Source organism: Bombus impatiens, unplaced genomic scaffold (genome assembly GCF_000188095.3).
Source record: "Bombus impatiens unplaced genomic scaffold, BIMP_2.2 scf_0203, whole genome shotgun sequence".
In the NCBI taxonomy this organism is placed as follows: Eukaryota; Metazoa; Arthropoda; class Insecta; order Hymenoptera; family Apidae; genus Bombus; species Bombus impatiens.
Genome location: NT_176622.1, coordinates 1,013,411 through 1,028,199, shown reverse-complemented (window position 1 = coordinate 1,028,199; position 14,789 = coordinate 1,013,411). Strand labels below are relative to the sequence as shown.

Below are 14,789 nucleotides of genomic sequence, written 5' to 3'. Positions count from 1 at the left end.
AATTTACACTCAAAATACATCTGGTCATGTACGCAGCTGTATGTGTGCAAAATGTGTGCCGCGGAAAACTATATAGCAAAAAGAACTCTAAAAAAAGAAGTCAAGGTACACTGAATACGGATTTGAAATGAATAATATTATCATTTCATGCCTTTTTCTACTCTCTTTGTGGCTTTTGAGATGATTTTGAACAGTGCTGTATATATGTAGATCCTGTAATGTATGCAGAGACCAGTTTTAAAAAAAATTTGTTAAGGAATCGATATGTATACGTATATACATATGTATATATATGTATATGTATATATGTATATATATATATAGCGTCGAATTGATAAATATCGATTGGAAGAAATGTATAAAGGTATAAACCAAGAGTGTCATCCTATTTTTATAAAAAAATGAAATAAAAAACAAATATATGTATAATATTAAGGAATCTTGTGAATACCTGATAAATAATGAAGAAGTATATGGCGGTGAAAGAAAAATATTGAATATGGATAAACTGGTCTTGTATACATTGATATCGTAGTTCTGTATAGAGAGAACGTATATTTTTACAGGGCACTGCCCGCGTGATAAAAGCTCTTCCTAATAATTGCTAAAAAAAGAATATGAAAGAAATACAGTTCATTAGCTTAAACCATTTATTAATTATATCTTGCGTGACACTACAAACACAGCATGGTAGCGCAGCCTGAGTATTTCCATATGTTTGTATGCCATATATAATGTAAAGCCTTCGTAAAAATGGTAAAATATGAAACGCATAGTCTTGATTTTAAATAATAAAAAAGACGAGACAATAGCAAGCAAAAACAAGCTCATAGAGAAATAAATGATCTTGGTTACCAATTAAAAAGTGGCGAAATTTTGTTCTATCGAAGACGTTTCTAGTCTTACGATTATACTATGTAAAAATGGAATGATACCAGTTATTAGGTTGATAATGATATTTAAGCGTCATAATTGCGATTAACAGTAAATTGTTATTTGTAATATATGTTACTGCTGGCTCAGATACATTTCAGACGCGAGACTCATTATTATCGCTTCTTAAGAAGGTGCAATTTAGTTTAACTTATTAACGATATATTGTTTATTGTCTAACGTTTACTGTCTAGTTACTCTCCAAGTCGATGGGGTAATGATAATAATTTTCAGTCAGTAAAGTTATTGCACTTAAAAATATTACGCTAAACTGTTAGATGTTATTAATGTAAAGAACAGACAGCGGTGGGAAGGAAACTAATTAATTTTAGCATCACAAAAGCGGATTAAAGATACTATAAACTTAAAAAGAAAAAACAAATGGGCAAATATCGAATATAAGGCGCGCTGCCAAAACGTTTTGTGTGATTGTAGCTGGTCAGCTACAAAGGGGAAAAAATCCACGATTAAAAAAAGGGTGCAAGGAAGAATGCCATGTTTATACGCAATCGGGGAAACCAGTTTTGAGAGAGATATTATATATATTTCACGTGAATGTAAAATTGTTCTATTTAGCACATACGTATTTATACACTACACATATTACATAAATATATGTAATATAAATGCTTTTAAATTAATTATGCTTTAAAAGCAAAAAGCAGGTACGTGATCGGTAGCGGGGACCTTTTTTCGAAATTTGTATATGCACGAGCAAGACCAGTTTTTTGTAGACTTTACGTTTTCTATTGTCTGTGATATTATTGCAAAAGTGGACACACCTTGTTGTTGTTGTTGTTAATTATATTTTGGTGAAACAGAAGTTTTAGAGCTTTATAAGTTTTATTCTTTAGGGGGAGAGGGGAAGAGGGGAAAAGAGAAAGAGAGGAAGTAAGAAAAGAAAGAGTAAGAGTGTTCTTGACACATCTCTGATATTATTAATTGGCATTCTTGCTGACACCTAAACATTCTGATCTAGATAGACGAAACTGGCATCTTTAAAATTAGCAATATATTATAGATATTCTATTATATATATATTGAAAGTAATATCACAAGTTTTCACACTATTTGTTGAAATTTTTAGTCCTAGCTTTTGTTTGCTATGACTGAAGATCTGTTCTTCCATGTAGTTTATTCTAATCTAAATAAATTAGGGGGTGGGATGCCATTTATAATAATAGTAACGTAGCTAATCGATCACCGTTACAAATTAGAATAATCGATTAGCAAAGTGAACATAAAGCAATATATACCAGTTGATCCTGACATTGGACAGAATACTCGTTAGTCAGCCGGTCCGTACAAAATAAAAACGATATACCTTCATCTACTATGATACAAGTCAATGTTACATCGCGCGTTTGTATAGAGAGAAATAAGTATAAAAAAATTGTAAAACTCTAATCGTACAAGATGGTTAACTTATAGAGTATTTTTTATGAAGTATTATTGTAGCGTATATTGCGATATAAAATCATCATTTTCGTGAGCCAGCGTAATTCTTAAAGGCATACAAATTATTATTTAACGTAACATTAAAATCGTCGTTGTTTCCTATATCAAATGGGGCCGGCTGATATACATAAAATTAAAACACCATCGACAACACCGAAAAATAAAAAAAGAGAAAAAGGAAAAGAAACATCAAATATAAGAAGCAAATCATAATAATTCATTGCATCGCGACTAGCCACGGACAATCAAAATGTAACATGGTGTTTAATTTGCTTCCATTACATGACATCGTGCCAAACGCAGAAATCATTTATTTTGAGGAACAGATGTTTATTTATATGTATATCTACAAGTTGTATATTGTATGAATTTTGTTGGCGTAATATGTAATATTATTATTATTATTATTATTATTATTATTATTATTATTATTATTATTATTATTATTATTATTATTATTATTATTAATATTAATATTAATATTAATATAATTATTACTCATTTTAAAACGGAATACATTGTAAAATGTTTGTTAAGTTTTTGACCTTGCTTACATAATTGAGTAAAGAATATTTAATATTTTAGATTGTAACCAAAACAGACCTTTATTAATGAAAAGAATGTGAAAAAATCAAACGTGCGCAGAATTGGTTATTTAAATTTGCATCCTTTTCAATGACATGCTACGACATGCAGCTACCTATATATATTATATATATATATAATCATGAAAGAAATTATTAATCGTAAAAAAAGTGTAAGAAAGAAGAAGACAAAGATCAATTGTTGTTAATTAATGTTACTTTGAATACAATATATTAATATATATTTCTATATTTCAACTCTTAAATTATTTACGTCTATCATATTAGTAATTAATAATTCTTTCTGCTGATTAATAGTTTTTATTTATAAAATCGTAGTTGGCGCGTTTCGAATTTCGAAGGTGGCGCTATGTACAGAAGCGTACCGCGCAGGATATCTGAACCTACAGTGAAAAATTCCTCCTTCATGATCACCCTGAAGTTAACCAAATCATATATAAACTCATAATATAAACTAAATTTTAACTTTTTCTTTACATTCGATCATTTTTAGGATGTTTAATTTTTGATAAAACGCATCCACTTTATTGTCAGATTTGAAATGGCAATGAGTCACGTGATAGCACCGCAATGTACCAACCTGCACGTGAGTACCTAGATCGAAGCACACGTCGTTACTATACTTTATCGCGGTTCAAAACCTGTCGGTCTGCATTCCAGTGTGCTGGTGGACGCCAAGCGTCGTGTTCTATAGGAGGTCGAACTTGGTGAGCTTAGTAGCGACCGCTCTGAAAAAAATGAAGTGATTTATCGGTGAAAATTATTAACACGGACACCTCGTTTTCCTCCGACGAGGAAAATTGTGATCGATTTAGCGAAAAATCAAAAGGATCTGATAAACGTATAGATCGTACGGCTGGATCGAAGGAAAAAGGGTGAGTGTGCCAAGCATGATTATTACTTTTGTTTTCTTCTTTTTCCGTCGCTGATCTTTTGCCTTTCTTTTATTTCTTTTGCTCGCGTTTCTGATTCACCATCCCGTAAAACCATAAATATAATGGGACCTGTATATACTGTTCGTCATGGAAAACTTTTGTCGCGATGTCGCTGTGAGAGATCACCTGCCGGAAGGGGTGAGCCACCAGTATTTTTCGTGAAATTTGAATGCAGTAGATAATGCAGTGAATAAATCGGATACATGGTATTATTAATAATACCAATTGTTAGAACTATTGACAATTCGGAAAACGCTCATTCAGATGATACCGCGCTACTTAATGCGCCTGCGTTGTAATAAGATACATATGCATTATTGTTGAGTGAGATATAGCAAGATCGTAAAGTCGGAGATATTCAAGTTTATACGTATTAAAAACCGAGATAATAATTTGAGACATATAAAAAAAAAGATAAGGAGCTGAATACCTCGTTCAGAATCGTATGGTGTTAATTTTGAGTTTTCTTCCTTTGTAGTTTTGTGTATTTAAAAAGAATTATATGTATACAACCTGAGAAGAAGATTTTAGACGTATACAATTTGCTATTTTTCAGACAATACATGTATTATAAAAGAATTTGGTAGGTTGATTGAGTAATAACTTTTATGGTCAAAGTACTTCTATGAAATGCGTGGAATCATTATCGATGTCGCTAATATATATTAATACTTTAATTTACAATCTCATTGCATGTCTTCCACCAAGTATACGTTGCATACCTTCTGATTAAAGTTTCGTACGCATTTTGATACGCGTAGTCATGCGGATGAATTGTCAACTTCCCGGTAAAGCTCATCAAATTGAACCACTTATAATTGGTACAATAGCAATGACTATTAGGGGAAACCATTACTATTTTTTAAATATTGTTAGCGTTTAATCAATAAAGATAAAATGACATAAAGTATTTATTTAGTTAACAGTTATAGCGTTAATGGTCGAACAAGTAGCGGTTATGGGAAGTAGATTAAAATAGCGTATGACACATATACGGCCAAATATTCGTCGCTCGTTTTACTAAGCAATCGCCATGCATGTCGAGCAGGGAAGTTAAGTTAGTCATGTGTCTTGTATCGGGATGAAACACAACGAAGTAAAGAGAATAAAGGTTCACGTGATTAATCGACGATCAACAAAAGGAAGGATCCACTTGTCAAATGCGTTCGATCAACGGGAACTTGATCTTCCTGGTTCCTGTTTGTTACACATAACGGAATACCAGGGAGTTTGTTCGTGGAAAAGTAACGTCAATCACAACCCTATTCTAAAATTATGACATAACTTCAAAACTGTTCGAGAGAATTTATTAAACCATTACTAGAAGAATGTTTATATTAAACCAAAGGTTCATTATCATTAATAAATAGATATATAATGGAATATCAAAGGAAGTTCAACAAAATTTACAAAGATCGTAGTATAGATCAATATATTTTTCGATACAATCTTATTCTCTGTGACAGAAAATCTCACTATCTTTTCATTCAGTTAGAAAATTTTTTTGACGATTTGTATAACACTAAATTAAAGGAAAAGATGTGTTCTGTAAAATATTTTGAAATATTATCAACATTTTAGTGAAACAAAAAGCTATCATTGATCATAGAAGTTATAAATCTATGTAAAAGTCTATATAAAAAATTTTGTATAATACGTCTAATAAATATTTAAAAAAATGATAAAAAGTTTCTATAAGTGTCCGAATACTTTTTTAAGCCACTGTAATTGTATAAGAGGACTCAAATCTTTCTGTATTTTGGCCAACGGGAGAAGAGTCGCGAGTTCGTGAAAGTGGAACTCAATTCCACCGATACATCGTGATCTTTGATCAAGCGAGAGGATCACAAGTGCAAAAAAGATTTCGGGGATTGAGTCTGTTCTCTGATCAACGACAGGTTGTAGAACAGAGTCTAATTCTCGTTTGGCTATATGCTTGTGCGCGTGTGTGTTGTATGCGTGTGCGTAACTCGGGTGGCATTGGCCCGTCCGTAAGGTTAGGTTGGTTGGAGGTGCGCGCGGGGCACAGGGGCTTGACAACCACTGCTTTGGAATTCGAGTTCTTTATTTTTATGAGAGCCAGCGTCGGAAACCAGCCTCTTTCGAACCCTTCTCACCTGTTACATACCACCGGCATTTATGCTACCATTTAACCAGAAGTTAAGAGTCCTCCCGTGCATAAAACACGTTCAACTATCTTGCCAATGGGTCGAACGCGTGCTTTTTGTCCCTGTGATTTCAGCTTCGATGAAAAATCCCTCCTCTCTCGGCCGTCAATCCTTCGAACCACTCCTCTGGTAAATTCATTTCTTCGTAACAAACAGTGAGTCCTCGTGAGAAATCTTCCGTACAGTTCCATTCTTTTACTTTGATAACAGTATTTTATTTGTTGGAATGAAATGTCAGTTTGTATTCAATTAAATGAATTATCAATTGAATTTATTTGGCTGAAGCATAAATTTGTATTGTACAAGTGAAAAGAGGTTGTGAAAAGAATCAGTGAACTTCTAATATTAATGAAGTTTTATTACATTTACTGTTTGTTGTTATTGGGTTGTAATATAAATTCGTTCTATTTTTGTATTTGTCACAACATACGTAATACACAGTCGGTGACAAAAATAAGTGGACGTATAGTAGAGGTAGGTATCAATGAAGTTTAATCGAACTAGTACCAGTGTTATATATTTAAGTTTTATTTATATTCTTATAATATATAGATTATTTAGTAAACAATTGAAGTTAATATTTACATTTTTGTGTAAACAGACCGTATTTGACGAAACGTCATTGATACCTACCTAAATATGACACCTACGCGTTACATTCATCGAAGGACCGCAAAACAAATTTTATTTTATTTAGTATTTTACATTATGAAACACGTATAATACGAATGAAATAACAAATTTATGATAAAGTATAAACAGAAGGTAGAAAGAGTAAAAAGAAATTTGTACTAAATATCAACTAGTATCCTAATATTTACGATCAGCACTGTATTTTCAATTTTCACTACATGTCCACTTGTTTTTGTCTCCGATAAAATCTATAGGTATGTATATACGAAAACAGGACAGATTTATGTTATAACTCAATAGATTAGTACTAATTTAAGTAACAAAGATATTGAAAGTGAAATTTTTCTCTTAGTGCAATATAATATCTATTAAGAACGTTTGAGGAAACATGTAAGCTTTCTGTGGAATAGAAAATTTTCTGTATTAATTTCAAGCGTTAAATTATCATGTAAGCGAACGGTACAGCGTAATACATGAATGAATCTACCTACATTCGACGCGTATGTTAGCCAACAAATAATTTCTATTAGTATTGGACGTGTCAGCGCGGTTTTCTGATCGTCACTCAAGACGGTCAGCCGCTCGCACGTGGGTGGAAAGCGGTGCGCGCAATGAACGACGGTTTTCGACACCGTATATGGTCAATTTCATGTTGTCATTGTGGCACCTCTGTCGGCTTCGTTTCTCACGATGCAAATGGATTCTGCATTTCTGCTTCCTTTTATATCCTTTTTCGTAATTTTTTCAATATTCAATCGAGCGAATTCTAAAAATAATTGAAGATTACGGCAAAAGAACATGATAAGAAGACTACGAATATTTATGCAAATTCATATTTTTGTAAATAATGCTAATAAAAGAAGAACTTATATAGAGATTTGTTTCACCCTTTAAATATTATAACGAGTATTTTACATATTTTGTGTAATTGTACATAAACTACGGATTTTTGTGCATTTATAAGAAATTTTAATACATTTGCATTTTCCAAAAATGCATAAAAATCTCTAATAGGCCATTTTATTCCTATTTGTATCCTATTAAAATTCTTCTGTTTAATTATAAAGTGATACAGAGTGACATAAAATCAACAGAAATGTTTTACTCGTGTGATTTTCAATTTCGAATTTCTTCCATTATTTGTCGATTTATCTTCGTAAGTAGAAGCAGCAATGATGCCTTTCGCGTATCCATATTTGCTTTGTATAGATAGCAGTCAGTTAAAAACAGTATTTTACTAAAAGACTACTTATAGAGAAAGCTATAATTATATTTCTAAGAAATGCGGAATATCTCCTTTCATTGATGAGTACGATTTTACAAATGAGATACGGATACTTACCTGAGACTCACACGTTTTGTTATCTTACATATTAACATACGAGACTCGCTCTAAGAAATCTGTTCTAAGAATTGGTAAAGATATAGCGGTGGCCAGTTAGTGCAGCGCAATTATATACGGCGAATATTCTACATTGAAAAAATGAAACTTAAATAGAAATTTATTTCACCATCTAAAAAAAGCATTGTACTTTAAAATGTGCATATTGTACAATTTAAATTCTCTAAGTGCATAAATATCCATAGAGCAATAATGACACAACTACGAGATACCGACAGCTTATAATCACAATCACAAAAAAATATAGTCACAAAAAATTGCCATCAAAATGTTTACAAATATTTTATATTTTATACTAAAATTGTGTAACTGCTATTTATTATAAATAAATATTGATACTAATTAAAGAAGCAATCTAAGCCAGAATGACAAAGAAAGAAGAGGTGTTAGGGTCGGTACAAAATAAAATGCAATAATATTTTTTCTCAGATTAAGAATAAAAAAATGATATAAATGCAAATCCACTTTGTAGCTAATAAGGCTGAAATTAATAAATTATATGTACAGTCATATTAAATAAACAGAAAGTGGCTATATAACTGGGAAGCATTAATATTAAGTAGGGTTAGGTTATTCTCTGCTGTCATAAAAATCAAGATTTCATGCACAATCTCATTTCCACCACTGTTCTCTGACAATCCTCTTGATTGCTGAGAGCTTTAAAGCTTTCAGGACAGAAGCTTTTAAAATGAACCACATTTGGAAACGAATATAAATCGTGTTATATTGTATCCCTTTGGGACTGGAATGCGCGACCCATTTGGTGGAGCGGGGATCGTTCGTGCCGAAATGACGAGCCATGATCAAAACTAGAATGAATGCGTTCTATTTCCACGTGAACTCGCCATGTTCTATACTTAAACGTGGTGGTTGGCCGGCATTAATTTTAGTGGGCCCTCTCTGTTTCTCTTCCGAGACCGGCGCCTCGCATTTTTAACCGACAAAACCAAGACTAAAAAACGAATAATAAGAATGAGAGCGACATATGTGGCTAACTTGTACTAATTTTTGTTTTCTTTGATTGCAGAATGAGTCAAGATGCGACCTGTGCTTTTTCTATATGCCGTTATCACGGTCCTACTTCATGTCCTAGCCAGCCTTGCACATGGTCAGTTTTGTCTTACATATTCTTTATTTATGATATGCATTACGTTTTAATATACAGTGGTTAAAGGAAGTATTTACACACCATTTTATTTATGCCGATTAATTACGTTCAAGTATATTACAATTTGCATCATTTTTAATAGTATTTTCGTGCGACTACAAAAATTGATTACTATGAAAATTAAATTATTCGTATAAATTATAGGACAGAAGCAAGAACTAGGCATGATCTTCACTAAACATCCGCAACCTCTGGCCGCGCCAATAGGGGATGATGTGAATTTTGAATGCAATTTGAATCTCGGAGCAGAACGTTTCTCCTGGCGCCATAGACCATTAGGTTCGGATAGGTGGTTGCAGGTTTACCACGTGTCTAGTAACGGTGGCAAAACGTCCAGGCACGTAGTGAACTTTGACAATGAATCCAAAGCCGGAGATTACCGTTGTATAGCATTTTATGGTAAATATTTTTGTATTTCATTTTATTTAACATCTTTCACAATGTTTAAATTACAATTTGGTAATTTGATTTTACCTCGTTAGGTTCGAGTGGTTTAGCTTCTGACCCGGCAAGATTGACGCTTGCTACGCTAGAGAAGTTTACCGATAAGAGCGAAGTCATTATAAACGTTCCAGCAGGGAATACCGTGCCTATCACTTGTCCTGTGCCTTACTCAGCCCCAGAGGCGATAGTTGAATTCTACAAAGATAATAATCCTGTAAAAAATGTTAACGTAGTTGGTAGCAAGACCATGGTCATTGAAAATGCTAAAGTATCGGACAGTGGATCTTATCACTGCACTGCTGAAAATTACATAACTGCTCAGTCATATCGGAGTAACCATAAGACGATCCTAAACGTAAACACAAATACCAGTCTTCGAGCACCATACTTTGTTAAACAACCACAAACGGAGTACAAGGTTTTGAGGGGTAAAAACGTAACTTTGGAATGCTTTGCCGCTGGTTACCCAATCCCTTCTGTCACGTGGACTAGATTAGGTAGTTCGTTACCAGTGAACTCCATTAAAACTGCGATGGGCCTAACGATAATTAACGTTCAATCAGCGGACAGGGGAGAATATGATTGTATATGGAGTAGTCATGGAGTAAGCATCAAGTCTGTGATCATACTAAAAGTTATGGAAGCTCCAAAGGTGATTAAGCCACCGAAGGCAGCAACGTTCTCCGAAGGTGGAGAATTGGACCTCTCTTGCACGGTAACGGGCGAACCACAACCGAAATTTGAGTGGCTAATTAATGGGGAATCTTTGACGCCTGGTGGTAATGTGGAGATCGAAGGTTCGAGTCTTTCTATCTCCGAGGTTGAAAAAAAGCACGCTGGAATTGTCCAGTGTGTCGCGAGTAACGAATATGGGTCTCATTCTGGTTGCAATCTGCTAAGAGTGAACCCTAAGCAACATATTGGGACGACTGAAGCCAAACAGGATTATGGAATCTCTAATTCAAGACACAAACATACAAGGGGAGGAGGAAGAAGAAGGAGTAAGGAAGGGAAGCGTAAAGGCACTGGTAATTTGTTGCACCGTACATATTGCTTAAATACTTCATGTTGATTTTACCGGGTTTTTTATATTTGTAGCTGTGCTAGTACCACCGAATCTACCGAATGTCACCAGACTCTCAGACGTGTCCGTGATGGTTAGATGGTCTGTACCTGAGAACACAGGACTGCCGATTCAATTCTTCAAAGTTCAATATCGCGAACTTGGACAGAAGATGAATGGCAGACAAGCAAAATGGATGACCGCGAACTCGGAGATACCGAATCACGTGCGGTCGTTCGAAGTAACCGATTTACAACCTAATCATACTTATCGGTTTCGAATTGCTGCAGTTTATTCGAACAATGATAATAAACTTAGTCCAAACTCCGTACGTTTTCATCTGAATAAAGATGGCGGAATCGAAAGCAATAGGATGCCAATACCTTTGTTAACGAACACCGAGGCTTTGAGTCCACACGAGGTATTACTCATTTGGCAGAATTCGGATAATTCGGCGAACATCGATGGTTTCTATGTGTATCACCGAGCTTCTACCACAGTTAGCGATTATATAAAAACTACGGTTGAAGGAAAAGACTCTTTCAACATAACTATTTCCCATTTGCAACCGGATACAACGTATGAGTTTAAAGTTCAGAGTTTTTCCGTAGACGCAGCTTCGGAATTTTCTAAGATCCTTCGACAAAAGACGAAAAGAGCTATAAATACGAACGAACATGCTAATCATGATAATAAAAATGATCATGGCAGCAATTTAACATTGGATAGCCGAGTAAGGCCTGCAGATGATAAAAACGTAAATATGTATGCCATAATTGGCGGAGTTCTCGGAGGATCGACTCTATTGGGCAGCTTGATTGCAGTCGCAGTAATATATAAGAGGACGAAGCACAAACAAAGCCGGGAATCATCGCAAAGCGAAGGTAAATTTAATTTGTAATATCATCGTATTTTAGAAAAAGACAGTGTACGCCTTATAATAGATTATACATTAAATTTTTATTTTAGGAAAACCGATAACAAACGGAAGAGTAATGAATGGCGGAGTAACTGACTCGAAAATAAACATAACATCAAATCCACTTGCTGGTCTCGATACATCTGAAGATATAATACAGCCTAAGGTCGGTATTTGTAAGTAACGATATCAATATTTTCGCCTTGTCAAAGGAAAAGAATGACTGAGGGCTATTTCGATTTGAGAAATGGACAAAGATGTCATACCAATATTTTCTATTTCTGAATTAAATATCAATTGTCTACGGTCATTCAATTTCCTAATTCTACTAAACGAACAGAAATATGATCTTAACTGCGTACATAGTTATCTCTATACGCCTTGTCGATATTTTTATCGCAACTACTCGTACTGTCGTGTGTGTGTTCTGTCGGCTTGTAACTCTGAGGAGCTCGATCCTAAAGTAGTCAAAAATGAAAAAAAAGGGATCTATATTATTTTTTTAATTTAAATTATATCGTTGATATTTTTACAAGATAATTCCAATGTAGGAAGTAAACAAATCACACCCTAATGGTACGCAATAAAATCTAATCATATAGTGTCTATATACATAAATGCTTCACTGCCACTAGAGGAGACTTCATATTTAACTTTCCATTAATGCTTTTATTTTTCTGCACACTCGATAGATTGACACATAAGACCCTGGGCGCTAAATCACTATGTCCATCCATATCCTCAATGTCATTGCACGAACATAGCACATTGATTCGATCATTATTACCATCAAGCCTGATTAAGTCCCATTTCGATGGCATATACTCGATAATCGAGTCGAATCACGGGCTCCACTGGGTTACAGCTGTACGCCACTTTTTCTTTTTTAATTTTTCTTTTTTTTTTTTTACAAGCGACTACCATTTATTCTCCTCCCTCCGCACTCTCGCGCGCGACTGTATCTATATTTACATTCAACTAACGTATTTCTGCTTTCAGACTATTCGATATTAAGAAGACTAGTCTTTTCTAGCTTTAGCAATTGGTCGCGTGCTGTTCTTTAAAATTCTACTTGCACACTCTCTGCATTCTCTCTGGAAGCCGCTTTTCTTTCGTATTTTCCGAACACCACACACATACGTTATATATTACCTACATGCCTGTGCCTCTCTGTGAGTGAGATCTGAAAGAAGCGAAACGAACACGCATGTTTCTAAACAGACCGGGCAACAGTCGCCGATGGAAATGGCATCGTTTCTTAACGGACAAAACAACAGCAACAACAACCATAACAACAGTGACACAGCTGGGACTGACCAGTGAAACGCATCAATAGACTGAGAGTCCCTTCTGCTCCAGGAATCACTGCCTATCGAACAGTCTCTCTGCGACCAACCATTTTCCTCTATGCTTTAAAAAGACTTTTATAGTGCTCAGACCGTATTTCCAGATGTCAATTTTATCAAACTTTTATCAACTACGTTGTGACGGGGATATGCGAAGAAAACGATATACGAATGTTGTCGCTTCCAATGATGCTTCTTTTAATAGTGAGAAACTTTAGAAACTTTAGTCATTCATTAGGTTTACAATGAGTGAACCGTTTTAAGACATTTACAGGGTGTCATAATAGGTATGCTCAAGTGTTTCAATCAAGATTGTTAGATATGTATTCATTTAACGATCGTATCCTATGTAATCAGTTTTAGGTTTCCTTCTTTTCTCTTTGACGGTAAACTGCAACTTTTTTCAAGCTCAAAATAGAATTAGAAATTCACGATTGATCATGAAGTGGGTAAAATATGCAAAGTACCTGTCCGCTGTCTTCTTCGACCTCTTCGTTCTTTTATCTCTTTGTTGCTCTCTTATATCTTTGTCTCCTTTTGTATCCACTTGATGGTCGACAATTAGCGAGTTTCATTTGTAATTAGACACACAAGAACGAAAAATTTATGAGCTCGTAATTTAAACTATATTCGTTTTTGTAACATTTAGCTTTTACCGTATACTCGCCTAATTTTATACTAATTTTAATCCAGGCAGCTTTTACGAGTTATGTTTGTTTCCTCGTTTAAATTAATTAGCGTCCATTATTTTATGTTGTAAATACGCGAAATATTAGTGATTATATCGAATTTAGAGGCGAATGATTTTGTGCCTGATGAAAAAGACAGCTGTGCTATGTATTTTATATAATACTACATGTTTTAGGAAATATTATCGGTGATGCTGGAATTTTCTTTGGAAATTCTTGAATCGCGATAGAATGGAACTTTGTTCAAATTTTTTCTCTTTTTTTTAATGATCATTGTATCGTTATCTTATATATTATGATTATTCATACATTATCGTCGTTGATACTGGTAAAATAATGACTTTAACGGAATAATTTTTACGTTAGAGAGCGAACAAACCTCATACGAATTGCTACTAGAATAATAGAAATAATTCAGTCACACATTGCTAACAGTATTTGTTACGTAATATCAAGAACTTCTAATAACAGTATTTTCCTAGCTTCGAGTTAGATGCAATTTCTTTTAGTGACCGATATTAGATTCCAGACGGTAATCAAGCTTTACGATAAATCATGCGTTAAAAAGAATCCGAGAATTATATTTAAACATGCTAGAATTTTTAGTCAAAATTTCGATATCAAAAAAAGGAAACAAAAATGTGTAAATAAGTATTTATACAATTTTTTCGATTTTACGTCGTTCTATATATAACATATCTTTTAATGTAGTGTTAATTATTTAAATTGTCTATTTTAAAAGAAAACGAAGTCAGAAGATCAGTTTGCAAGCGGAACAAGAACAAATTTTTGTACATATATACTAAAATGAGTCAAATTTTATGAAGGAGCATATTGTGCCTTAAATCTTGCCTATACAAACTAGTATTAAGACTAATTATTTATGTATCTATGTATGCATATCGACATTTTGTGTACTTAATTTTTTTTTAATAAATATGCTGAAAAAAAGGTTCGACTTCATGTTGAATGTTATACGTTAAAGAACTTTAAATTTGAATTTTAGTGATATTTCTAGTAAATTAT

The 14,789-nt window shown here is 33.8% G+C and overlaps 1 protein-coding gene across 6 annotated transcripts; it reads left to right on the top strand.

Moving 5' to 3' along the window:
- Positions 1-3,266: 3,266 nt before the first annotated feature.
- LOC100741255 (interference hedgehog-like) lies at positions 3,267-14,392 on the top strand. 6 transcript variants are annotated; one of them, XM_024366180.2, is made up of 8 exons: positions 3,267-3,582; positions 3,657-3,871; positions 9,162-9,242; positions 9,447-9,701; positions 9,785-10,774; positions 10,845-11,693; positions 11,779-11,894; positions 12,762-14,392. In XM_024366180.2, the coding sequence occupies exons 3-8, from the start codon at positions 9,173-9,175 to the stop codon at positions 12,765-12,767; spliced, it is 2,286 nt and encodes a 761-aa protein (XP_024221948.1). In that variant the 5' UTR covers positions 3,267-3,582; positions 3,657-3,871; positions 9,162-9,172; the 3' UTR covers positions 12,768-14,392. The 6 variants fall into 6 exon arrangements, with proteins under 6 accessions (XP_024221948.1, XP_003487825.1, XP_012238466.1 ...); XM_003487777.4 differs by having other exon boundaries at positions 12,728-14,392; XM_012383043.3 differs by having other exon boundaries at positions 11,779-11,904; positions 12,950-14,392.
- Positions 14,393-14,789: the final 397 nt, after the last annotated feature.